General features: G+C 35.6%; 1 protein-coding gene across 8 annotated transcripts in view; it reads left to right on the top strand.

The window, feature by feature from the left end:
* Positions 1-27,041, top strand: part of CSPP1 (centrosome and spindle pole associated protein 1) — a 127,628-nt gene that overhangs the window by 19,755 nt on the left and 80,832 nt on the right. For 5 of the 8 annotated variants that reach the window (XR_002785186.2, XR_010317775.1, XM_010588327.3 and 2 more), the window contains exons 4-10: positions 7,742-7,845; positions 8,608-8,631; positions 15,788-15,868; positions 17,245-17,340; positions 18,040-18,479; positions 25,655-25,753; positions 26,801-26,883. Coding sequence is in view for 6 of the 8 variants with exons in the window: in XM_010588327.3 (XP_010586629.1) it covers positions 7,742-7,845; positions 8,608-8,631; positions 15,788-15,868; positions 17,245-17,340; positions 18,040-18,479; positions 25,655-25,753; positions 26,801-26,883 (927 nt within the window). In the remaining 2 variants the exon portion in view is untranslated. The remainder of the gene's footprint in view (positions 1-7,741; positions 7,846-8,607; positions 8,632-15,787; positions 15,869-17,244; positions 17,341-18,039; positions 18,480-25,654; positions 25,754-26,800; positions 26,884-27,041) is intronic. The other 3 variants (XM_023545751.2, XM_010588329.3, XM_003408338.4) reach the window with 3 other exon arrangements.

The raw sequence follows: 27,041 nt of genomic DNA on the forward strand, positions 1-27,041 counted from the left end.
AGAAACCTAAGTAAATGAAAAAAAAAAAAAAAATTTTTTTTTAAGTAAATGGAGAGAGATACCATTTTCTTGGGTTGTAAGATTCGGTATCATTAGTTGTCAGTTTTCTTCAAATATATAGATTCAGTGCTGTTTATCAGCTGGTTTCTTGGTAAGCTGATTTATACGGAAATAAAACAACCTTAAAAAAAACTGAGCTCCATAGGCACATCCAGACTCCCTGATGGACCGAATCGCTGGGCTGAGACCTGCGGGGACCGTGACCTTGAGGAACATCTAGCTTAATTGGTGTAACATAGTTCATTAAAAAAAATGTTCTACATTCTACTTTGGTGAGTAGCTTCTGGGGTCTTAAATTCTTGTGAGTGGCCATCTAAGATACTCCACTGGTCTCACTCCTTCTGGAGCAAGGGAGAAAGAAGGAAACCAAAGACACAAGGGAAAGATTAGTCCAAATGACTAAATGACCACAAGCACTACAGCCTCCACCAGATTGAGTCCAGCACAACTAGATGATGCCTGGCTACCACCACCGACTGCTCTGACAGGGAGCAAAGTAAAGGGTCCTGGATAAGCTGGAGAGAAATGTAGAACAAAATTCTAGCTCACACACACACAAAAAAAAGCAGACTTAGTGGTCTGTCAGAGACTGGAGAAATCCCGAGAGTATGGCCCCTGTACACACTTTTTGCTCAGTAATGAAGTCATTCCTGAGATTCACCCTTCAGTCAAAGATTAGATGGGCCCATGAAACAAATGGGACTAAATGGGCACACCAGCCCATGGGCAAGGATGAAGAGGCAGGAGGGGACAGGAAAGCTAAGGCTGAGAAGGGGAGAGTGTTGACATGTCGTGGGGTTGGCAACCAATGTCACGGGACAATATGTGTATTAATTTTTTAATGAGAAGCTAGTTCTGTAAACCTTCATCTAAAGTACAATTAAAAAAGTTGCAGGTTAAATCCAGAGCATAAAGAAAAAAAAAAAAAGATGACTTACTGAATGCTGAGACTAAAAATAAGTAGATAATCTGAATAGCCATAATAGCCCTAAAGAGAAGGAGCAAAGTTGGAGGGATTAAAGTGTTAGATATAGTAATCAAGAGAGGTTAGACTCTTGGAACAGAGTAGACAGCACAGAAACAGACTCATTTATATACAGTGTTTTGATAGATGACATAAACATAGGTGCCTGGAATTAAGTGGGAAAAGAGTGGTCATAAATAAATGATGCTGGATCAATTAGATATCCATACCAAAAAAAACCCCCAAACAAAAAATTTGAAACCTTAACCATATCTCATACAGCACTAATTCAGAGGGCTCATATCCTTAAATGTAAAGCCTAGCGCTATAAAGCTTTTAGAGAAAACATAGGAGAATGCCTTCAAGACATTGGGTAGACAAAAGATTTCTTAAACAGAGCATGAAAAATACTCTTTGACAACCACTTTTTATGTTCCAGCCAATTTCTTCTTGTACCTTGTCTTCAATAACTATTTGATTCCAAATAATTGACCCTACCAGAATCAATAGTCCATTGATTTTTATTCACTTATGTCATTGACCTTCCATCCTCTTATGTCATCATTTCGTTTCTTAGGTCAACTGGATTATGTGGTCCTATATTATAACTAGGGGGTGTAGTTATAATTTCACAGTGGTTCAGTGGTAGAATTTTTACCTTCCAGGCAGGAGACACAGGTTCGATTCCCAGCCAGTGCACCTCATGTGCAGCCACTACCTGAGGCTGTGTGTTGCTGTGATACTGGAGGTTTCAGCAGAGCTTTCAGACTAAGATGGACTAGGAAGAAAGGACTGGAGTTCTGCTTCTGAAAATCAGCCAATGAAACCCCCATGGATCATAATGGTCCGATCCATAACTGATCTTGGAAATGGTGCAGGACCAGGCACTGTTTGGTTCTGTTGTGCATGCGGTCACCATGAGTGAGGGGGCAACTCAATGGCAGCCAAGAACAACAGCATATTTACTCCCTTGCACATCCTCATTTTTCTTTCCTCTCTTTTCCTTTGTCTTATTTTTTTGGCAACATCTTAACTGTAGTTAAATCCAATTCTGTATTTGTTGTTTGCCTGCCTGTATGTAGCTGAAATTCGGTGGCAAAAACACACAACTGTGTAACTGGTCTTTAAAGTAGTGACTGCCAATCTCAAGTGGGCTTTTAGTCCTGTTGGTGATTCTACTACATTTCCCTAGTCCACTGCCTTCTTAGGCAACTTTTTCATCTTTACTTTCTCCTCAAACCTACCATACCCCACTTCAGGTGATGTTCTTACTTATCTCACTGAAAATAGAAGCCATTAGAATTTGTCGTATCTCCCACCCTCACATCTTCCAGCCAACCTACATCTGAACCTATATATTCCGCCTTGCCTTCTGTTACCACAGGTGAATTGTCTTTGAGCCTTAGACTTTCCACTTGTACAATAGATCCCATCCCCCTTTTACTCAAAACATCACTTAATCAGTTCTCATCTGAATCATAAGTTTTCCCTTTCTACTAGATTATTTACATTAGAATACAAACATTGCTATAATGCATCCCATTTTATGAAAATAAAAATCAACCTTTTATGTTCCTTCAGCTGCTGCCAATTTCTTGGTGCTCCTTTATGACAAAACTTCAGAAGACTTATCTATATTCACTGTCTTCAATTCCTTTCACTTCAGTCTCTCTTAATCTTATCTCAGGCTTTCTTTCATACTGCAACACTCAACACCTCTTGTCAAGGTCAGCATTAGCCCCTAACGTAGCTACATTTATTGGTCAGTTCTCAAATTCATCTTTTTCAACTTACCTGCTCATTTAATGTCTCAATCAATCCCTTCTTGAAATATCTTCTTCACTACTTTTTTCAGTTTTCTCCTGCCTTACTTGTTCTCTTTGTGCAGAAAAGAGCTAACATTGTACACCTGAGACTACCTATCTGTCTTAGTTATCTAGTGCTGCTATAACAGAAATACCAAAATTGGATGGTTTAACAAACATAAGTTTATTTTCTCATGGTTCAGGAGGCTAGACGTTCAAATTCAGGGAACCATCTCCAGAGGAAGGCTTTCTCTGTCGACTCTAGGGAAAGGTTCTTGTCATCAATCTTCCCCTAGTCTAGGAACTTCTCAGCATAGGGATCCTGGGTCCAAAGGATGTGCTCCACCCTTGGCTCTTCTTTCTTGTTGGTAGGAGTTTCCTGTCCTCTCTGTTTGATTCTTTCTTTTATATCCCAAGAGATTAGCTCAAAATACAACCTAATCCTATAGGTTGAGTCCTGTCTCATTAACATAACTGCCTTTAAACTTGCCTCATTAACATCTTAGAGGTTAGGATTTACAACACATAGGATAGTCATATCAGATCACAGAACTAGCCAACTTGACACATTTTTGGGGGCACAATTTAATCCATAACACTATCCTTTTTTTTATCCTTAGAAAGGCCTATTTGCAATGTTGGCCCTTGTCTGACATCTAGGAACTTGGCTAGTAAACAGTTCCCTACCCTGATGTAAAACTTTCCCTAAATGAGAAGAGTGACCTGACTTATTATGCCTAAGCTGTTTGTACAAACAAAGTGGGTTATGCTGAACACCTGCTTTCCTTCTGGGAATCTGGAATCTTGGTGCATGCTAGGCAGAGGGCACCTGTGTGACCAGCCCCCAATAAAAAACTCTGGACACTGAGTCTCTACTCAGCTTCCTTGGTAGACACTTTACACATGCTGTCACAACTCCTTGCTCGAGGAATTATGTAAATGTGTCTTGTGTGACTCCAATGGGGAAGGCGTCTTGAAAGCCTGTTCTTGGTTTCCTCTGGACTTTGCTCCATGTGCCTTTTCCCTTTGGCAATTTTGTGTTGTATCCTTTTGCTGTAATAAGCCTGAATCATGAATATAATAACTCCTGTGTCCAATGAGTCCTTGTGTTGACCACCAAGCCTGGGAATGGTCTTGGGAACCCTGATACATTCCTCTGTGTTTTTTTCTGGTTCTTTTTCAGTTTTCTCACCTCTAAACTTCGGGTATTCCAGGAATCTATCTTCTGTATCTACAGTCTCTTGGTATTCTTATCCATCATTTCTGGGCTATTCCCTCTCACTCTTATGTTAATAATATTAATTATAATGTTAATATATATTAATAGTGCCAGTGATCAGCATTTCAGGCTGCAAGGTTCACTAGATTTATTTTATCTTTTATGCTCTGAATCCATTACTTTGGAAATCTGCAAGCAGGAAGATTACAGATTACCAAAGTAAGGTAAAGAGATGTTACTCTTATTACTAGAAATTATGTGGTATAGTTTTTAAAAGTTCATTGTTTTTCATGCTGGTTCTGGAAATTTGGAAGAGAAAGAATTATAAAGAAAAAATTACATTGTTGTAATTAAAAAATAATAATCATAAAGGAATCAACATCAGAATTTTATATTACAGAAAAGCTCTAGAGTTTAGACAAAGGTAAAAATTTCCGTTAATGTAAAAGTTTTGGAAAACAGACAAAATGAAATTATTGATATTTTACTAATTTTTAGTCATACTTTTAATTATCATTTTCAAAGCATATTTAGTCTCAAGTTAATCTTGTTAGAAGCCAAATCCTAGACACTCTTCTACTTCTGCTGTTCAGTGTGTGCAAGATGAATGAGTCTTTTGTACAAATACTTTTACATAGCTGAAATTTGAGGACAGTGTTCTCTCCTCAAAGTGGTCACATTCTTTTGTATGTCACCTGCTTATATAAAGGCCTGTTATTATTTCCTATAACTTGATTATTTTTACATAATTCCTGCTTATGATAATATAAGCAGTGTCCACTATGAGTGCTGTGTTAAAAGATAAATGAATTAAAAAATGATATACTTTAGTTTTCAATATTTTATTTAACCTACAACTACTATAGAAACCAAATAGTTCTCTTTGTTGTGGTTCTGAAGCATCGTGTTAACGATCTTAGAGTCACTGTTGCACTTGAAGTGACATCACTTTAAGTGACCCTAAAATGAGACTAATGCTTTACTTGCCACTGGAGCCATCAAAAGATAACTGCTAAGTAAGTCAGTCTCCCCATGTTTCTTAGCTTATTAAGTCAATTGAGATGCCGTTGTTAATACATAGTTTAAAATGAATAAAATATTTAAATTGTTTCATACAGCTCTTAATTTCATTTCTATGACCTGGCTCTAATCCCTAAAATATTGGTACTGGATGACAAAAACAAGAATGAAAAAGTTAGTGTTTTCTGTTAACTAAACCTTAAATTAATAAAATTTTAAATAATTCTGAAGACATTATATATTGCTACTTGTCTGCTAAGGGAATTATTAGAAACAATCCACAGTAAAAAGCAAACACTCTTGATAAATAAGATTGATCTTAGTATGTATGAGAAGTAGTTTATGAATGTAATGAATCACGTTTTCCTTCCTATTGTTCCACATAAACTCACCATACAGAATTGAAGAGCAGTAGTAAAAATCACTTTAAACACATGACTTTTCTGAGAGCTGTGAACTGCTTGTTCCCTGTATGGGAAGCAGAGTTTAGAGGGGAGGCTTCATCCTTGCAGCCCTGTTCTTTTCTCTTTGACACAACAGAGCATCCATTGTGACCCTGTGTAACTAGAGATAAGAAACTTTGGCTACTAGTTATTATGCTTCCTCGCTATGCAATCAGACCACTAACAGAGGAAGTGAGATACTAAGAACGGTATATTCTTTTCTCCTTTTCTTTCTCTTATTCCTTCCTCTTGCTCAGACACTCAGCCATATATATTCATTCACTCTTGTGATCAGTGAACATTTCTTGGATATAAATTGTGTGCCAGGCATTGTAAAATTGCATAAAGCATAGACCTTCATGGATTTTATAGTTTAATTTCATAAGCAATACTCCATTCTGAATGTGAGAATGAAAACTATTTCTCTCCTTAGGCTTAAATTCTGTGACTTTAAACAAAGTTTAGACTCCTTTTTGAGGAAATAGTAACTTTTTCTAGGATGATTTAAAATTCCAAGCATATGTAATGTTTTGGATTCTTTTGGAAGAGTGTTGGGAGCATTAGCGAGAAGAGTCCCTAAGCAATTGTCCCTTATCTTCCATTATCAGAGTTAAGTAGGTCAGAAGTATTTATCAAGAGAATTCTGCAGTGCTTGTGGTGGGAAAAGAAGCCCTGGTTGGACAGTGGTTAAAGCTAAGTCCGGGGTTGGCAGTTTGAACCCACCAGCTACTCTTTAAGAGAAAGATGTGGCAGTCTGTTTCCCTAAAGATTTACAACCTTGGAAACCTTATGGGGCAGTTCTGCTCTGCCTTGTAGGCTCGTTATAAGTCAGAATTGACTCGATGGCAGTGCATTTTTGGTGGGAAGGGGAGTCTGTTGGCGCAGTGGTTAAATGCTTGGCAAAGTGGTTAAGTGCTTGGCAGTTCTGTAGGGTCACTATGAGTCAAAATTGACTCGATGACAGTGCGTTTGGTTTGGGTTTTTTTGGTTATGGTGGAATTGAGTATTCCAGAAAAATCAGTAGACATTTATTTATTTTTATACTACTTTGGCCTTTTCCCTCTGCAATATTTTGGTGATATAATAAAGCAGTGGTGTGTCACATTCATGATAAGTTACCATCATTTGCGAGCAATGGGGCACGAAAATGGTGATATACCGGTACATGGCAATTCATAAACTGTATTCAGTTATTGTAGCTATAGTCTTTTTAGCAGGATCTCTAAAGAAAATTTTATTTAGAAATGATAATTTCTTATACTGTACTATTATATAGTAAAACAAAAACCAAAACTAAACAAAGGGAGGAGAGGGGCTTCAGAAATCTACAAAGAATACTCATGTGATATCTGTGCTTCTTGACATAGTATTTTGCTATTAAAACTATTTGAAAAGTATGTAATTTGATTCTTAAAAGCTTTATTGAGATATAATTTAAATACTATAAAGTTTACCCACTTAAAGTGTACATGCCATTGATTATTAGTATATTTACAAGTTATGCAGCCATCATCATTATCTAGTTTTAAGACATTTTCATCACCCCAAAATGCAGTTTGACTTTTGAACTTTATATTAGGAAATGCTACTTAAAATTGAAGTTTTCTTTGAAAATTAACATTCATTTATATGAAATCAGAATTGATAGTTTAAAGATTTTTGGAAACTCCAGTCTGAGCCACTCATGACCCTAATAATTTATCCTCAGAAACATATTACAGCAAAGATATGTTTGTATTCTAAAAAGTCTTGTTAACTAATTTACTGAAAAAACAGACACATTAAAATTGTTGTAGGCATTGGCTTTTATAGAAATTACAGTAGAATTAAGTGAAGACGTAAAGGTAATCAGCTTTTCTTTGCTTTAATTTTGCTGTTCTTGAAAAAGCAAGATGCAGAACAATGTAGAATAATTTATCTAAGGGGGAAAAAGTAAATATATTTAAGTATTTGTTTATAAATTCATAAAATATCTCCAGAAAGAAACATAAACAGTAATATTGGTTGTCCCTGGTTAGGAGAACTGGGTGGCTGGGGTCCATGGGTGGTAGAGATATTTTCCATTACTGTATTACCTATGGAAGCATTTTAAATAAAAAACTTATCCAGATCTCAGTCTCAGAATCAACATTACTGAGTTCCTTCTTACTGTGCTTTGTTCAAGGAAGTAGAACTCTATTGAGGTTGGTTTGAAATGAACTGTATTACTTAAAAGGTTGTTTTCTTTTAGGAATTGATTATGGATTAAGTTTACCACTTGGGGAAGACTATGAACAGAAGAAACATAAACTAAAAGAAGAATTGAGGCAAGATTATAGACGCTATCTTACTCAGGTAATGAGTTCTGTTTATTAGTTGGGTTTTATGCCTCTGAACTCATTGCCTAAATTTGTTTTCCTAAGGTTTTATGCACTAATTTCCAGGTTTTCAGTGGTGTCTAGCAAAGGGGTTGCAACTTTGAGTGTTATAGTAAAAATTATGTAACATAAATATATATGACATAAATGACATTGATAGAGATTACTGGTACTGTGAACTGGTGCCATGGAATAACCAAGACTCGACCTTTGGGTTAGGGCAGTGGATTCTAATTTCAAATGAGATTGTAAATTCTGGTTGTTCATATTTTCTGTAAAGTTATCATGGCTTAAAGAAGCCAAGTTACAATTCATTTTCCTTCCACCCCGCCCCTAAGCCATAGATTAAAATGATACGTGGAATTACTATTATTTTCCTACAAGCTAAGCTTACAGAATTTCATTTAACATGTTCATTTAAATTACCAAAGTATTTGCTTAGTGATTTAATCTGTTTTTCTTAGCAGAACTCTTGTTTTAAGTATATTTTGTTAAATTATGTAATAGCTAAAGGTTTATTGTAAATTTTAAAGTGTACTTTTTATTTTATAAAATTATTGTAAACAATTGAGATGTTTCTAGTCATTCCAAGATAGTCTTTAGTTTATCGCTACTTTAAACTCTTTGTTCCAAATATATAAACGGTCTCTTATTTATTGTGATTTGCACATGGGGAGAAAGGTCTTTGACTGAATATATTTTATCAGTGATTTGTTTTTTTTTCCCCCCTTGAATTTAGGGTTTCACACAAGCAAAAAGAAAGGTAGGGTTGCCTGTGAAATGTTGTCCTTTAGTTTTGTTTTAGATCTACTAGCTTGCAATTTTTTGCATTTATGAGATTGCTGCTCTCAAACCAATTAGAAAACTAGCTTCATTTGTGATTTTGAGATTTTCGAATGGTTTCATTTCCTCTTTTTGCTTTTAGCAATATGATAGCCTATGTATTATGATTTTCCATTAATATAGTCAAGCATCCTTTCTGAATCTTGCTTTGCTTTTGTTTTTGTTACTTTCTTATACATTCTTTAAATATTCTGCATCTATTTAAATTAACTCATTTTCAGCATGCTAGTTTTTCTTTTTCAAATTAGGGTAATCACATTAAGATTAATAGAATAATAGAATGTTCAAGATACTCTAAGATGTTTTGAACTGTGTGTTGTCAGGATTTGGATTGTTTGATGTTTTTGCACTAAAACCTGTGGAATGCATTTGTAAATTTATATTGGGAACCAAAGAGAAACATTTTTATAGTTTTATAAAACTGTTCTTAAAAAAAATCTCCCACATCCATGATTCAGCCAACACTTTTTAAATACTTATAAAGATGAATCAGATATGGATTCTGCCTTTAGGGGGCCTAGAATCTAGTTGTAGAGATAAGATTCATACAATTTAGAAAGTGATAACTACAAGAAGGATATAATGACCAGGAAAGACCTCACAGTGGGAGTTATTATTTTGCAAGGTATTGTTGGATAGGTAGAATTTGGATATTCTAGTGGGAGGGGCAAGGTGAGAAAGCTTTTAGATGGAGAATATAGAATGACGGAAGTATTTGGAGGTGGGTTCTAGCTGTGTGTGAATGAGACATGTTAGGTTTACTGACTTGACTGGGTTGAGTAGGCTTCTTTTTAGGAGTAATAAGAAATAATGATGTAGATAGAAAGGATAAGATCAGATTAACTTGATATTTGTGGCTCAACGGTTAAGCACTCGGCTTCTTCCTGAAAAGTTGGAAGTTTGAACCTACCCAGCAGCTCCACAGGAGAAAGACATGGTGATCTGCTCCTGTAAAGATTATAGTCTAGAAAACCCTATGAAGCAGTTCTAGTCTGTCACATGGAGTCACTATGAGTTGAAATTGACTTGATGGCCCCCAGCAACAACATGTGTGACCGGCAGTGGTGAAACATTATACCTGCTTAAGCAGCCTGTGAAGAGCTTGATAACTATGTTTTAGGACAGTTCCACAACATTGAAATTCTCATCTTACTATCTTAGATTACTGCTACACCTTTTAACTGATCTCGACACTATTTCTCAGTCTGTTCTCCGCGATACTTTCCAGAATGATCATGCAGCATAGCACATGAAGTCTGTCCTGTCCCAGCCTGCCTCCCTGGTCTTCTTTGCGCTGTTAAGCTCTAACCATTCTGAACTACTTGTGGTTCCCTGAAGAGCCAGGCTTCCTCTGCTTAAATTCTCCTCTTTTCCCTTTTCCTTTCCTATTTTTAACCGAGGTAAAATTTAACTTAGATGTCATCACCTCTGGAGGAATTCTTAATCTGACTCCACCAATTTAGGTTAAGTGCATGCCTTTGTCCACCTGAGTTGATAGCACTCGGGGTTTAAATCTGCCGTATGGGCTCATGTATAGTTGACTTTTCTTACTAGTCAGGGCAGGAATGTAGTTGGCACTCAGTAAAAGTTAGCTTAGTATGAATGTCCTTTTTCGCATATTTGTTATCCTACTTTCATCCCAGAGTCCTTTTTCATTCCTTCAGAATGCTGATGGGATCCACTGAAGAAATTGTTTTTATGAAAGAGAAAGAGATCGAGGAGCACTAGTCTTGAAACCCAAAGAGATGTAGAGGAGGGTTTTGTGTTGGGTTGTCAAGAATGCAGCTGCGGTAGAGGAACTAAGAAATGTCAGAGGCGTTTACAACACAGTGAATACTGGGAAAAACTTTCATCTTGAGATTTTTTCAGACTTCTCAAAACTTTGCAGTATTTTTTTAAATTAAAAAATATTGTAGTTTTTATGCAGTAAAATTCACTAAAATTACTGCAAGTCCTGTATTTAGGATAATAGGGAGGAAACTTCAGTAGGTCAGTGTTACAGATTGAATTGTGTCCCCCAAGAATATGTGTTGTAAATCCTGACATCTTTGCCTGTGGTTATAATCCAGTTTGGAAATATTTTGCATTTTTTATGTTAATGAGACAGGATTAGTGTAGGGTATATTTGAGTCAATCTCTTTTGAGATATAAAGGAGATTAAACGCAAGCTAGCAGAGAGAGATGGGGAAAGAGAGATGCCAGGCACATAAAGGCTGCCCAGGAGCAGAAGCTCAGAAGAGACTGGGACTTTTCTTCAGAGCTAACAGAGAGAAAGCCTTCCCCTAGAGCGGATGCCCTGAATTCAGACATCTAGCCTCCTAAACTGTAAGAAAATAAATTTCTGTTTGTTAAAGCCATACACTTGTGGTATTTCTGTTATAGCACCACTGGATAACTAAGACAGAATTTGGTAATGGAGGAGTAGGGTGCTGCTCTAACAGATACCTAAAATGTGGAAGTGGTTTTGGAATTGGATAATGGGTAGAGGCTGGAAAAATTTTAAGGTGCCTGATAGTAAAAGTCTAGATTTTCTTGAAAAGACTGCTGGTAGGCTTATGGACGACAAAGGCAATTCTGGTAAGGCCTCAGAAGGAAGTGAGGAGAGCCATTGAGGAAGTCTCTATCATCTTAGAGAATATATATGGCGCTGGCAGTAGAATGTTGCTAGAAATGTGGATGCTACTGATGAGGCTTTAAAAGGAAATGTTGGACATGAGATCAGCCAATGGAGGAAGGGCGGTGCTTTTTATGCAGTGGCAAAGAGTTTGTCTGAATTACGTTGAAATGTTTGGTGGAAGGTGGAACTTGTAAGTGATGAACTTGGATACCTGGCTGATGAGATTTCTAAGCAAGATCTTAAAAGGGTCTCGTGGTTTCTTCTTGCAGCTTATGGTAAAATGTGAGAGGAAGGAGATGACTTAAAAATGAACTGTCCAAAATGAAAATGGAACTTAAAGATTTGGAAAATTCTGTTGTACAAATGAAGGACACGTGTCCTAGAATGTTCACCAAGGCCATGGTGACAGAATCTTTTGTGAAAGAGCTTAAACCTGTAACTGATGGATCTAAGCAACTACCACAGCAGAAAACCCATCAGTTTAGACTGAAGGGGACAGAGAATAAAATTAAAGAATGCCGCCTGCCTCTTGGAATTCTGCAGGCAGGAAACAGGCCAAAGGAACTATATGTTGCCTTCCAAGAAAAGAAAAGGACAATCCCTGGAGCAAACTGGAGATCAGGAGAACTGTTAGAAAGAGCACAGGAAGCAGTGCCTTCTCGGTTTCAAAGGGTGGGGCCATAGCCTCCTAGGTTTCAAATAGTCGAATCTTCACCAACTCTTATCTGGAGTGTGGGGCTGCCATTAAGGTGTGCCGGGGAGATGGGGCCGCCATCTAAAGCTGAGGGGGTGGGGCTGCCATGCTTAAGGAGCAGAAGATCCAGGCCTGCCAGGGCCAAGAGGGTGGGGTCACCACACAGATGGACTAGGAGAATGGGGCTGCCTAAACCTGAGGGAGCAGGGTTGCCATCTCAGAGGGGCAGAAAGACAAAGCTGAAGCCCAGGGCCGAGGGATCTGTACCCAGAATCCAGAGGGTGTGGCCAACACCCAGAATCTGGAGGGCAGGGCCATTGCCCAGATGATCTCAGAGAACAGAGGATTATTTTCAAACCTTGAGAGCTAATGTAGATTGTTCTTCCTGGTTTTGGATTTGCTTGGTGCCTGTTATCCCTTCTTTTCCTCTAATTTCTCCCATTTTTAATGGAAACATCTGCCTTGTACCTGTGCCACCACTGTACTTTTGAAACAGATAACTTATAATCTAGATTTCAGAGGTGTTACAGATAAAAAGGAATTTTGCCCCAGGGTGGAATATACCTAATGTCACACCCATATTTAATTTAGATGCTTCAGAAGATGAGATTTTTGGACTTGGAGTTGTTTTAGACTTTTGGGATGATGTGGTAGGGTGAATGTGTTTTGCATGTGGCAAGAACATGGATTTTGGGTGGCCAAAGAGTGGAATGTCATGGATTGAATTGTGTCCACCAGAAATACGTGTTGTAAATCCTAACCTCTATGCTTGTGACTATAATCCCATTTGGTAATGCACTGTCATATGTTAATGGGGCAGGGTTAGTATACAGTATATCTTGAGTCAATATCTTTTGAGATATAAGAGAGATCAAATGTAAACTAGCAGAGAAAGACAGGTGAAGAGAAGCTCAGAAGAGACAAGGACCTTCCTGCAGAACCAACAGAGAGAGAAAGCCTTCCCCAAGAACCGGCACCCTGAATTCAGACTTCTAGCCTCCTAAAACTGTGAGAAAATAAATTTGTTTGTTAAAGCCATCCATGTGTGGTATTTCTGTTATAGTAACACTAGGTAACTAAGACAATCAGGGACAGAGACAACAGGGAAAAAGAAAATGACATAGGGTATGGGGAGATGGTTGCAGTGGCTTCCTCGATCTCTGGGATGTATATGGTTTCTAAGGCCTATTCTTTCTGGATCTATTATGGTTTCCAGACTTATGGATTACATGGATATTTAAATTAAAAAAAAAAAAATCCAGTCTTTCAGTTTTACCAAGAGTAGCTATTAAAACAAACAACTACCATATTCTCTCTAGTTTTTGGAATAAAGGACACTTGACCATTTAAAAACACAGGAAAGACATATTCTCACAAGAACAGTTTTTAAATTGAATCATTAACTTTATATCTGCAGCCCAGATCTCTCTTCTGAACTTCAAACTTTTCTATCCAGTTGACATCTTCACTTGGTAATCTAATGTACATCTTAAATTGAACATGTCCAAAAGGGAACTCCTGGTTTCCATTCTTCTTACCCCATCCCCTAGAAACCTGCACTAACTGTGGTCTGTTCTGCTTATTGTTTTGTGACAGCACTTAACATGTTTTAACATAACATATAATTCCTATTCATTATGTTTATTGTTTGTTGTCAGTTTCCTCCTGCTTGAATGTAAGCTTTATGAGGGCAAGGCTCTTTGTTTTCTTCACTGATGAGTCTCAAGTATATTGAACAGTTGGGGCACATGACAGGTACTCAAAAATATTTATTGATGAATGAGTGAATGGTTAAATTAAAAAAAAACTCACTATGTTGTTTTCTTATTTATTTGTTTCATTTCATTGAACATTTCAAACATCATCTTGGATCTGTGTTGATGGTGGGGGAATTGCCCAGTGAAGGAGTGCAGATGTTGTATCTCTGTCCTCGCAGGGATGGAACTCTCCATGTGTGTGTAATACTACACAATGATTAGGTTTATAGTGTACTTCAGGTACCTAGGCAGTGAAGTCTTTTTCCTTTGGCAAATACAGTTAGAGTTCCATACAACCACCTTTCAAGTTAGCGTTTGACACACAACTCCTTTGTAGATTCAGATTTGATGAAATTTATTAAGCAATTAGTTTTATTAATCACTTTGTTCCCATAATATTTTGAAAGTAATTATTAAGCAATTAGTTTTATTAATCACTTCGTTCCCATAATATTTTGAAAGTAAGTCTGTTGTAGCAATTAGTACATTATATATACCACTACACTATTATAGTTATTTATTTACATGTCTGTTTCCCCAACTGAATTGTAAATCTCTTGAATATAGAGGTCACATGCTTATCTTTGTCTCTCTACCACCGAAAAATAGTACGTTGATGGTCAGTAATTGCCTATATGGGGCAGCGGTAGTTCAGTGATAGAATTCTCACCTTCCATGTGGGGGACCTGGGTTTGATTCCTGGCCAGTACACCTCAAGTATGGTCACCACCCATCTATCAGTGGAGGCTTGTTTGTTGCTGATACTGAACAGGTTTCAGCAGAGCTTCTAGACTAAAATAGACTAGGAAGAAAGGCCTGGCCAAAAAAATCAGCCAGTGAAATTCTGTGTATCACAGCAATCTGGTCCTGTTGTTTGTGGGGTTGCCATGAGGTGGGCGCTCACTTGATGACAGCTAACAACAATTGCTTGTTTAATGAATAAATAAATAAAAGACGTGGAGCAGGACAGTTTAACAGGTAATGTTTGGTTTAATTCTTATCAGCTAGTAATGTAGATGGCATTATCCCTGTTTTACAGATGAAGAAACTCAGGCAGAGAAGTGAAATAATCTATGCCAGGTTATGTGACTACTGAGTAGTGGTGCCAGAAAGTTGAGGAGTGTGTGTATTTTTTCACTAATCCCTCGTGTTTGCTCTAGAGTGTTCAAGAGATTTTACATTTTTTATCTTCCTTGATCCTTGTACCTAAGGAGCCCTGGTGGTGCAATGGTTAAAGTGATTGACTGCTAACAGAAAGGTCAGCAGTTTGAAAGTACCAGCGGCTCTGGGGAAGAAAGATGCAGCGGTCTGCTTCCGTAAAGATTTACAGCCTTGGAAACCCTCTTGGGTTGCTGTGAGTCGTAATTGACTCCACGGCAGTGGGTTTGGTTTGTTGATTCTTACACCAGCTGTGGTAGGTAGGCAGAAGAGGAAACTCTGTGTCAGAGAGGTTAAGTGACTTACACAAGTGATAAGCGCTGGGGCTAGGAGTAGGGTCTACATCTTCTGATTCCTGGTCTAATACTGTATAGTAACACTCTGTTTCCTAAATGTCTAATGGACAAGAATGGAGAGACAGAAACAACATTCATAGTTTGTACCTTTTGGTATTTGAGCAAGTATCTACTCATGTAATTGCAGGTAAAATAGAAAAAAAAAAAACCATCATTATAGCATACATAAAGAGGAAGTTTAAATTTGTTTTAAAAATTAGGGCACTGAGAATAAAATAGAATATTTGCTTAGAAGAGGAATATAAGCTAGGAAGCAGGTTCTTTTTTTCCCATGCGTTTGATCATCTTGAATCAGTAGGTGTATCTGTATTGGCCTGATTCTCCCCTTCAGGGTTTGGTCTCTATAGATGAGTAGTTTCTGTCTTCATCTCCATCCCATTCTTTTGCTCTGTATAATATAATAGTGTGGAATATATAAAGAGAGACATTTATGAAACCCATTTTATGAAGGCAATTAGATAATATCTTTTTTTTTTTAATGTGTATATATACAGAAAAATTTTCTCTCTACGGGTGAAACAGATCCATCTACTCTGGGAGTTTCTCTTCCTATTGGTGAGAGGTTATCTGCCAAGGTAGGTGGATAGGAGTAGCTTTTGTGGGTAGCAGTTTTCTGAGGCATCAAAATCATAAGAGAACATATTCCTGATTAAAATGCAAATGGAAAAAAAAATTTTTTTTTTAAAAGATATCATTTCCTCATACTTGAATATTACTTCTTTTTTAAAAATCTGGGGTCTCTAGTTATGCTGTTTGAAAAAGAAATTGAACATTATATTTATAACCGTGTAATTTTTTAATATTACAAACATTAAATATATTGAGTCTTTTGCTATATTCTGTTATACTTAATTGAATATCGAGAGTTCGTTTTTTTCAACATTGGTTTCTGAACTGTAAGGTTTGTGCTGTGACACGTTTATCAGTGAAATGAGTGGAACTGAGAATATACTGAGCTTTTACGTAGAGTGAGGGCCTGGAACTATTTGAATGTGTGCTTCTTTCAGCCACAATGCACGTACACGCCCTCCAGAGCACTGTGCACCTCTTGGAGAGACCCAATTCCCAGGGGAGATCAGAGATCAAGAAATAGTATTTAAGACATAATGGACAGTTAATAAGTTTCAAAAGATGGAAAATAATTAACTTCTTTAGATTGTGTTGTTTCAGTAACATTGGTGGCATTAGGGTTTAAGACCATTTCCTAACGTAATATATTTGTATTTCAGCAGAGCGTTTCCATCATGCTATTTTTTTATTTTTATTTTAGTGTCTGTAATGATTTTACCTCTTCATGTTTAAAATATAACCAGGATCCTTCTTTAACATTGGGAAGGAAATGGTTAGCAGCAAGCCTGCAGTCTATTCTCTCCTTTTCAGGAGTGTGGTGGGAGATTGAGTCCAGGGTATGCCCTTGAGAAAGCAGGAAGGTGGCAGGATCAAATCTCCTTGTAAACATGCTAATGACAGCCTCCTGCCCAACACATCGATTATATTTGCTTTCGGGAGATATTTACCTATGGAATACCATTTGTAGGATGTGCCTGCTTTGTCTAGAATTATTTATGGTAACCAAATCTGGAATCCATGGATTTATGGGGTGTGGCTCCTTGGAAAACATCATCTAAGCTATGTAACTGTTGGAGTATAAAATAGAGATACTTCACAACCAAAGCAGCTCCCTTCTCTTAGAGACCTCTGGACCCAAATGTGTGCTAGTAATGTGTGTTCTAATGTGGCAGGAAAGGCCTGGGCATCTGCATGGGTGGTTTCAGACCTCTTTCTGATATTCTTGTGCCTTGTAATTACTTCTATCCTGGAAATTATTACCAAAGCTTGATACTGGATAAGATCTCTGATTTGTATGTGTCTGATTTGACGTTCTGATTTGACTATAAGGTTCTTTTTTCTGAAGTCGAAGGTAACATTGCCTTTTAATTTTTATTTTAAGGAAAGATTGAAACTTGAACGCAACAAAGAATACAATCAGTTTCTCAGGGATAAGGAAGAATCCAGTGAAAAGTTCGGACAGGTAGAAAAGACTGAGGTGGGTTTGTTCTTAAAGTAAAAATTTTAATGCCATAAGCTTAATATCTTGTACTTACTTGAAGTTTTTTTTTTTTTTTGTATTTTAGATGTTTCCTTTGGTTTTTATGTAAATATAAAAAAATTATGCTAAATTAAATCAAACTCAGCACACTTAAATATTTAATTTCAGAAACTGTTTTATCTCGTATTGAAGAACTTACTCTACTTTTTTTTTAATTTTGCAGGGGAGATTTAATTTTAGAGATTGGTTTGATTAATTGATTTTTATTTATTTTAATTGACAATTTCTAGCTATACATGTTCCCCTAATTTAAGGGTGATTTTTTTTTAATGTTACTAAAAGCAAAAAATTTTACTATGTTCTGTATCCTTTTTGTTATAAAGAATCTACTTTGAAATATTTTGTAGCAATATATAACTACCAAAAATATGCCTAATATCTCCTGGGATAGGAATTTGCATTTAGTTTATCCTGTCTTTTTATAGCTATTTATTGATATTACTGTTGTCTATTTGATATTTGTTAAGTTTTACTGAAGAATGTAATTTCCTCAGAAGTTTTCTAAAAATAAAATTTTTCTTATGGATGATTAAGTACCAAGAGTGGAAATGATAAAGAAACTAATCATCATTTGAGGGTAACATTATCTTTTAAAGAATAGTATCTCATTCTGATCTGGTTTTTTTAATCGAACAGCCCAAGAGTGAAAGAAATGAAAAATCTATTTGTCCAGTTAAGTCTGATCTACCTTCACAAATACAAGCATCCTGCAAAAATTCAGAAGGTCCTAGGAGAGAAGTCTTAACTTCTTCAGAGGCATATGAAGAGCTTCTAAACCAAAGGCGACTAGAGGAGGACAGATACCGACAACTAGATGATGAAATTGAGTTAAGGAATAGAAGAATTATTAAAAACACTAATGAAGAAGTGGACATTTCCAGTAAAAAACATCAGAGGCTTGCCAACAAGGCTGACCTTCCAGATAGAAGATTTCGCAGATTTAATGAGGATCGTGGTTTTGATAGATGGTATTATAGACGAGACCGTGATCCTGAAGTAAGTGAAGAAATGGACGAGAGGTTTAGATATGAAAGTGATTTTGATAGAAGACCTTTGAGAGTGTATGCAAATGACAGGTATTTTCTTCATTTTTATTTTCCTTGTTTAATATTGCTGTTACTTTCTATAGTTATATCAGGGAGGGGCAGTTCCATTTGATGTACCATGTTCGATTAATTCTAAGATGCTATCAATTTTAAGATGCACCATTATTTTATGTGCCACTGAGGGGAATAAAAACACCCAAGGTGGTAGTCTAAAAGCAACGCTGTTATAAAGCTGGGCACTGAAGGTCTATACCTTTTGTGTAAAAGTAAATGAGAAACAAACCTTCCTACAGAAAGGGACAGAAAGGAAACTTCCATGTCTCAACCTTGGCACTGAGTTGAGGCAATTAAAAAAAAACTTCCCTGAGAATTTGAACGTAAGCCAGTATTGACTCAGGTTCACAGTCTGAGTTCATGCTGCCAGTGGTATTGCGAGAAACCTCGAGGTGAGAATTCAGTTATGACAAATTTATAGTGCCCCGGCAGGAAAAAAATAAACCCTCTCTGCATGAACTCCACTTAAACCCTGGTCGACAGTCATCCATCCTAATTTCAGAAAAACTGGAAAAAAGAACATCTTGGGATAGGTGAAATACAGTTTATTCTTTTAATGTCCACCTGTTCAAAGTACCTTTAAAAGTATCTTTGTTAATTTTTCAGTTACATATTGAAAGTCTTATATAACTGGAATGGCATTAAGTTGTTTTGATCAGATTTGCAGATGCTTTTCAGTTTCTCTGGGTGATTATTTTTGTGATGCTATTTGTAATTTCTTAACTGGTACAATTGGGTCTTATTAAGTCATGTTTGCTGTATTTTTAACCTAACATAATTTGGAGCTGGCAATATAGCAGGGTCCTATTTTTATTTCTGACTTGTTAACTTGAAAGGTTTAAATCTAAATTTTGAGCAGACTTGTTTCATTTATTGGCCCAAATGAATTAATTACTTTCTTAGTACTTCAGAAAATTTTTTGAGGAGTAATACTGCACATTCAGTATTCTGGTTATTAATATTGGTTATTAATACCAATTTTAATGCCAATTTTATTAAAATTGGTATTAATACCAATTAATACCAATACAGAGCCTTTACAGTTCTTTGTCTACTTCTCTTTATGCTGCGGCTATTCAGTCCTGCTTACCCAACCTTTTTAATAATCACCATGATTTAGGTAATTTGAGTAAAGGGTTAGAATTTTAGAATATGAATTCTAGTTCCTCTGATCAAATCTAACTGTACTTCAGAAAATGCTGCAAATCCTAGATGTGTTGTATTTGAAAATGATTTTATATGTGAAGGTAGTCAAAGGCTGCCTAATTAAAAGAACTCTCAATTGGGAAACTGCGGGTGCACTTGGACTCTTGGTGATGTCTTCTTTGTGTACAACTTTTTTTTCATTACACTGTTTAGAGTATAAAGTAATGCATACCTTTCAAGTGTGAAATTTTAAGAAACATGGTGATTGTTGCTTTTTAAAATATATATTAATCTATAATTTTTGTAATTATACCTTGTGATAATTTTTTACATGAACTAGCAAATGAATTTCATCCTCATTTGAGAACTATCTTATTTTCTTATGTATCCTATAATAAGTGGAATGAATTCTTTCTATATAATCTTCTCAAAGTAGTATTTTTTTTTTTTTTTTAGTTTTTTGCCCATTTAGTTGCTTGTATTCAAACTGTTCCATGACATTTTTTGCAATCCTTGCAATGTATTAGCGGTCTCCCCATTACCCCTCTGAATTCTCCATTTCCATTTGTCCAATTTTCTTGCCCCTTCCTGCCGTCTAATCTTTGCTTTTGGGCAGATATTGCCCTTTTGATTTCATATAGATGATTGTTCCAAGAAGCACTTTTTTCAGAGGTGCTATTGCCGTGGCGGCACAGTGGTTAAGAGATTGGCTGCTAACCAAAAGGTCAACCATTTGAATCCACCAGTCACTCCTGGGAAACCATATAGGGCGGTTCTGCTCTGTCCTGTGGGGTTACTATGAGTCAGAATCAACTTGATGGCAATGGGGTGGTGCCAAAGGCTTATAATTTCGCTGAAAGGTGATCTCTGGGAATGGCTTCACGTCCAAGTTAGAAGGGTGTCTAAGGGCCGTAGTCTTGGGGGCTCCTCCCGTCTCTCTTGGTCCGATAAATCTGGTCTTTTTTTTATGAATTTGAATTTTTTTCTACATTTTTTTCCCACTCTACCCGGACCTTCTATTGTGATCCTGGCCAGAGCGGTTGGTAGTGGTAGCTTGGGCACCATCTAGTTCTTCTGGTCTCAGGCTAGTGGAGGCTGTGGTTTTTGTGGTCCAGTAGACCTTTGGGCTAATTGTTTCCTTGAGTCTTTGGTTTTCTTCACTGTCCTTTGTTCTGGCTAGAAAGAGACCAGTAGTTGTATCTTACCTTTTAAGACCCCAAATGCTACTCATCAAAGTAGTATGTAGGATGTTGTCTTTATAAACTGTTACGCCAGTTAGCCTAGATGTCCTCCAACCAAGTGGTATTTTAAAAATAAACATGAGGATGAGTCAGAATAATCCTTGTTAGACATTTAAAAGTTTTTAGAAGTATTTCTTCAAAATGTACATCATTATTATATATTACTTCCATTTTGTTAATGCATAAATTCTTAAATTGTTTTACGTTCGTCTCTTTTCTGTGGCAGTTAAGCTTAAAATTGAATTTCTAGATTTCAGATTGTGGATTGTTTGTTTCTAGCAAAGAAACAAAAGATTTTATACAGATGATTTGAGATTTTAGAATTTAATAGGTAGTATGATTTTTTTTTTTATGATTGGTGGGGGAAAATGACTGTACTTGTTAGTGAGATTTTTGAGCTTAAAGAAATGTGCAACTGTAGTTGGCCTCTAGCTCCAGGTGTTTCTTATTATTAATATACTTTAGTCTTAACCAGAAGTTCTCGAAAATTAAAAAAAAAAAAAATAGATATACCTGATTAGTTTTCCTTCATTATCTTAAGCTTCCCTGTTCTCCATTTCTTTTTGCCCCTTAAAAGTCAGGGTCTGATAAATTCTAGTTTTGGCTTATAATTTTTAATTTTCATATTTTTTATATTGATTCCACTCTAATTACTTTATAAACTTTTTCATGTACCATAGCTGACTTATTAATGAAATATTTTCCCCACTTTAAAGATGGGAAAGCTGAAACCCAGAAATGATGAGTGATGTTACTTCCCTAAACTCATGTTGGATCACTGGCAATGTTCTTTAGTAGGTAACAAGGGGTTAGCACTGTGCTTGGCAGTTGTATTCTGTGTGTATGTATGTATATATCTATTTATTTATATATACATATTTACCATCTTGAGTAAAATTTATAATGCTTTAAGAGCTTTCTAAAGTGGAATGTAATAGTGTGTCTTATAATACTTTGAAATTTATAGGCTCTTTTTTAAATGTAGTTGCCCTGGTCTTTATTATTTATTAACTTGAGCTGTAGAAGTTAATATGTTATCTTACTATGTTTTACTTCAACTAATGTTAATCAGTAAAAGAAATTCTTTAGCTTTCAAAAGGCTGTTTTTTAGTTTCTGTGAGATTAGTATAGTTAGCACTTCCCATTCTACTTAACTGTTCATACTTGCTAGCTTATGATCTTAGTGGTCATTTAATAAAATCTGAAATAACACTCCATCTGAAATCAGAATCTATGTTAGCCACATAGAGTGAGTGCTTACTTCATGTAGGATACTCTTCTAAAGACTGTGCATGCTTAATCCGTAAGATGTAAATGGGAAATGGGGAGAAATGTCTTATCAGAACGTAAGTTACTTGGTTTGGTATTTCTTTTTTCTGCTAGTAGTTAATCAATTTTTATTTATCTTTGGAAGAGCCATTTTAATATTAACCATTTCCCCACTTTAAAAATGGCATTGATAAGAGAAAAATATCATAATTGAATTAAAGTAAATTTTAAAAAATTGGGAAAGAACTGAAAACAGTGAGAGAAAATGGTTACCAATAGTTAAGAGCTCAGTGTTTTTTTTTTTTTAACATCTGTAGTGAGGGTACCTTTAATAGCAGAATTCATTTACAGTTGAAAAATTCTTGATATGTAAACAAGGCAATGTAATTACCATCATTATAAGTTAGTTTCTTTTAAGTAACAAGAAATTTGATTCTTCCTCCCTATGAGCTGTATTAATAGAGAACTAACATATGATAAATATTAAAATTTAAATTTTATTTTTAGGATATGTTATTATTGATAGCATAAACATTTTATAAATTTATTTCTGAAGTTTGAATCTGTGGTTTATTAAGGAAAAAGGAGATGTTACTTATTATCATTTAGGAGTTTTTCGCTCACATTTAAATTAGCTCACTGAAAATACCTGTGGTTTTAAACAATTTACTTTCTTCTTTAATTGAGTAATTTTTAAAAAACATTTTCACATGTGCCAATTTTTTAGGGTTAACTTGTCCTCTAGTGTGTACCTGGTTTCTTTGGGCGTTGAGAATTTTACCTAATCAACTGGAGTTTTTGACCCGTATCTTCAAGGAAATAGAGAATGAGAAAAGGCTTTTTCCATTCAATATACGTTTAACTTTTTTTTTTTTACAATAAGATGGTGACTTCATTTTGGCCTCTTAGGCATCTCTCCAGTCTTGATTTTGTTGGGATCATTAGCGACAGCAGACTTAGAATTTCATTAATGAAATTTTTTTTCTTCAGTGAAAGAGTACACCTTAGACCATCTTTCATATGGGCTGTTCATTAGAAAATCTTTGTATTTTTCCTATAGATTTGAGCAAAGAGAATACCTTAAACTTCCTTGATTTAGAATGAACTTTGAAAATGACCTCTTGTGGTGCTTGCTTTGTTAAGGTGTCTATATATTGAAGAGCCTATAAACCATTTTTTAGCATACTTAAAATACTAAGTAAAAATCTTGTATTTTGCGTACAGCTGCATAAAAATAACCAAGAATCACAAATCCATATACCGTCTTCAGACAACACAACTGAAAATACAGGAAGCAACAAACTCCTGGGTAAATTTTAGAGTAAATTTTTATATGTCTAAATGGCCTTTAATTCTAGAGTCCCAAATTATGTTTTTAAAAATTTGTAACTTTAAGTTTCTCTGTATTTAAAAAACCTTCATTAGTAAAGACATCTTTTTACCACATTAAGAATTTACTTTTGTGTGATGTCATGGCTTCCTAAGACCACTGCCATGTTCAATAAATAATTCACCATAAGGACTTATAGAACTCAGCAGATAGTTGTATTCATGGCTATGATTTGTTACAGTAAAAAGGTGTAAAGCAAAATTAGCAAAGGAAAAAATGTGCATGAGGCAAAGTCCAGAGGAAACCAAGCACAAACTTCCAAGGGCCGTTTGCCAGTGGAGTCACAAAACACTTGATTCCTCTAACATCGAATTGCGAGTGAAATATTGTCTCCTAGGGAAGGTCATTAGAGACTCAGTGCCCACAGTTTCAGTTGGGGGCTGGTCACATAGCCACCACTGCCAAGCATGTGGCAAAATTCCTGACTCCTAGAAGGAAAGTAGGTGTTCAGCATAAACAACATTGTTTACACAAACAGTTGAGTCACAGTGAACACTTGTACCCGTTCAGTAATGGTGGGAGCCCCTCTCCCCTACCCCATCCAATTTTTTTTTTTAGTTTTTATTGTGCTTTAGGTGAAGGTTTTCCAAGTTCCCGGGTACCAGCCAAGGGCTTGCCTTGCCAAGCAGGCCTTTCTAAGGACAGGCAGTCTCAGACCTGCTCTGTTAACTTTTTTCTGCACGTGTATATATAAATCTAGCACCACTAAATCTGGTTGCCAGGCATGGTGAATGGCAAATTTGAATTTGAGCTTATATTTACCTGTTCTTTGAGTGGTAGAAATAAGAAATGACACTAAACTAATGTTAAAAGAGAGATGTGAGCATGTAGGCTTTAGCTACAAAACCAGCTGCAATTTGAAAAACAGAAATAAATTTGAAATTCTTTTTTGAAAGGGCTCACGGAGAGTTCTGTTGCTTAGATATAGATGAAAGAAGGAAGCCATTCATATGTCATACCAAGTCATAAATTAAGGTTAAAATTCCAGATAGCCGTTTTTCTTCACAGATGATCTTTACAGTGCCTTGTATGATGGAGACAAGCCAAGAGAGAATTTTATACGCTGGTCATGTGGAGGATGAGAAAATCCTTTTCTTCTAAAAATTGCTGTTTTTCTTAATCTGATAATGAAATTCACCTGAAATACTGAATAATACTTTAACAATCATATTTTTTTCTTCTAGTCCTCTTGAGAAGGACAATATAGACTTTGTTATCTCAACAGCTACATAAAGGACTATGATTTACAAGTGCTGGTTTTCATGGATGCTGATAGATGTAAGAAGTTCATGTTGATTTCTCTTATATGAGAAATTAAGTTAAATCAATGTTTGCCAAATGGAAAAGAAAAAATCCTGACCAGTCAATTGAAAACAGTTTTTTCATTATTATTTTCTATAAAGGATTTTTAAGAAGAAAATTAAAAATACTGTAATCTTGGTTTTCCTTGAGTAAAATGAATTAATCATTTTCCACCCATGTATCAGCCTATTTGTTTATAATGGTTTTCATTAATTTCTTGCCCATATTTATTTTCTTTCATATGATTTACAGTGTTACAAATGTAGTTTACTAAATTTGATTCAACTTAATGCTATATTTTTAAGTCAAAAGCCTTGCATATATAGTGAAATAATTCCCAGTATCTATGAATTTTGATTTCAAACAGTGATCTCATTTTGAAATTTGACTGTAATCTTCATGAGGGTAGGCACCATGTCTGCTGTGCTGTGCTGTACACCCAGTGTTTAGAATAGTATTTGGCACGTAGTAGATTCTCAATAAATATTCTTTAAATAAATTAATATGGATGTCTCAGTACATTCATAGTTTTGAAATGATAAATTTCTAGAATTTATAGGTAAATTATAACAAGCTCCTTAGTTTCAAGACTTCAGTCTAAACTTATAGTGTCTCTCATTAACTAGCAGACCATTCTTCAATCAAATCTCATTTGAATCAATTTCAAAATGTTTTTGTAATAAAACTTTATTATAACACTTTGTTCTCTTTAATGTTTCCGATGTCAAATATAAAAACACCAAAGAGGCAAATGAAGGTCCATTGTATGTGTAGCGTGCTGTATAAGCTAATGTGTTTTTAAGGATATACGGGAACAGACGAGGGAATATGCCTCCTATCGAGTATGATGGTGATTTCACAGAACGGTCAAACATACGAATTTCATCTGCCGGAAATAACAGGTATAGTATGGAATATAATTTTTGCCCTTCAGTCATTATACTGTGAAAATTGCCTGTAAATGTGTTACTGAAAAATGGAATGGTATAGTATACTAACAGCTTTCCTTATTAGCGAGAAAGGAAGAAAAAAGCAGGGGGTTGTTTAAATGAAAATTTATAGTATTTCACTGCATTCATTTGAAAAGTAAGTTTTGGCTAACAAGCATACTAGGGTGTTCTGAATGAGTCCTTATTGTAAGTATATAAAATTGAGGTAATGAAAAGAGAATTAAGCATACATTTAATGGACTATCTTGGAGTTAGGAGGGTGATGCACCTTTTGACTGGAAATAAATTGAAAATGTTTCTGCAGTGTGAATTTTCCTTTCAAAACTTTGTTTTTGATTTTTAGCCCATCAAAGAGGTAACTTTTTGCTTACTGTAAAAAATTAGTGTTCATATGTATATTTGTCATGTTGGAAAGAAAAATATTACTCATATTTTATATTTGTGTTCTCTTTCTACTTATATTTTTTAGTCATTAGTGGTTCTGAATCTACATGTGTAATTAAGATAATATTGTTATATGTCAGGAAATGCGTCTATTTTCTTTGAAGAAAAGTAATATATAAGCAGTGCTTAAGAGAATTTGCTTTTTAGGTTTAATTTTGTTTTCTTTGAAGGAGTTGTCTTTTCTTCCTAGTTCCTATCTTTAAAGGAAGGAATCTTTTAGAGATGGAGTCTTTTCCAAGTGTGTGCATAGGAACTGCCTTTCCCTTCTTTTTAGGATTTATTTATGTATACTTATATTCATTTTCCTTGCTGGGCAACTGCTTTCATGAAAAAGGATTTTATTTGAGAACCTGTAGAGCCAGTGAAGCAGACTGAAGAAAAAGGTTGTATTTGTACAGAATCTGAATACATTGAGGTCCCACCGTATAAAGAGCTAAAATGCCATGATTTTACCTTAATTTTAAAAATATGTAATGGTTTTACATTTTACTCTAAATTTTTGCTTCCTGAAAAATTATTTGGGTTCCAATTCTTTTTTGTTTTGTTTTGTTTTAGCACTCGAGACAATGTTCCCAATGAACGATCCAAATCTGCTAATACTCGAGATATCTGTAGTCCTTTTGCGGGGATGGTCTTCGGTATGTACAAAACTCCAGTTGACTAGGCATTTATCGAGTTTTGTAAAAGGACTTTAGTGAGAACTCAGTGTTGTAATTAATACTACTTTTACTACTAATAGAAAACAATTATCGAGTGCTTACTTTATGCTAGGTACCATACTAAGCATTTAACATAT

This window comes from Loxodonta africana, chromosome 14, assembly GCF_030014295.1.
Source record: "Loxodonta africana isolate mLoxAfr1 chromosome 14, mLoxAfr1.hap2, whole genome shotgun sequence".
Lineage (NCBI taxonomy): Eukaryota > Metazoa > Chordata > Mammalia > Proboscidea > Elephantidae > Loxodonta > Loxodonta africana.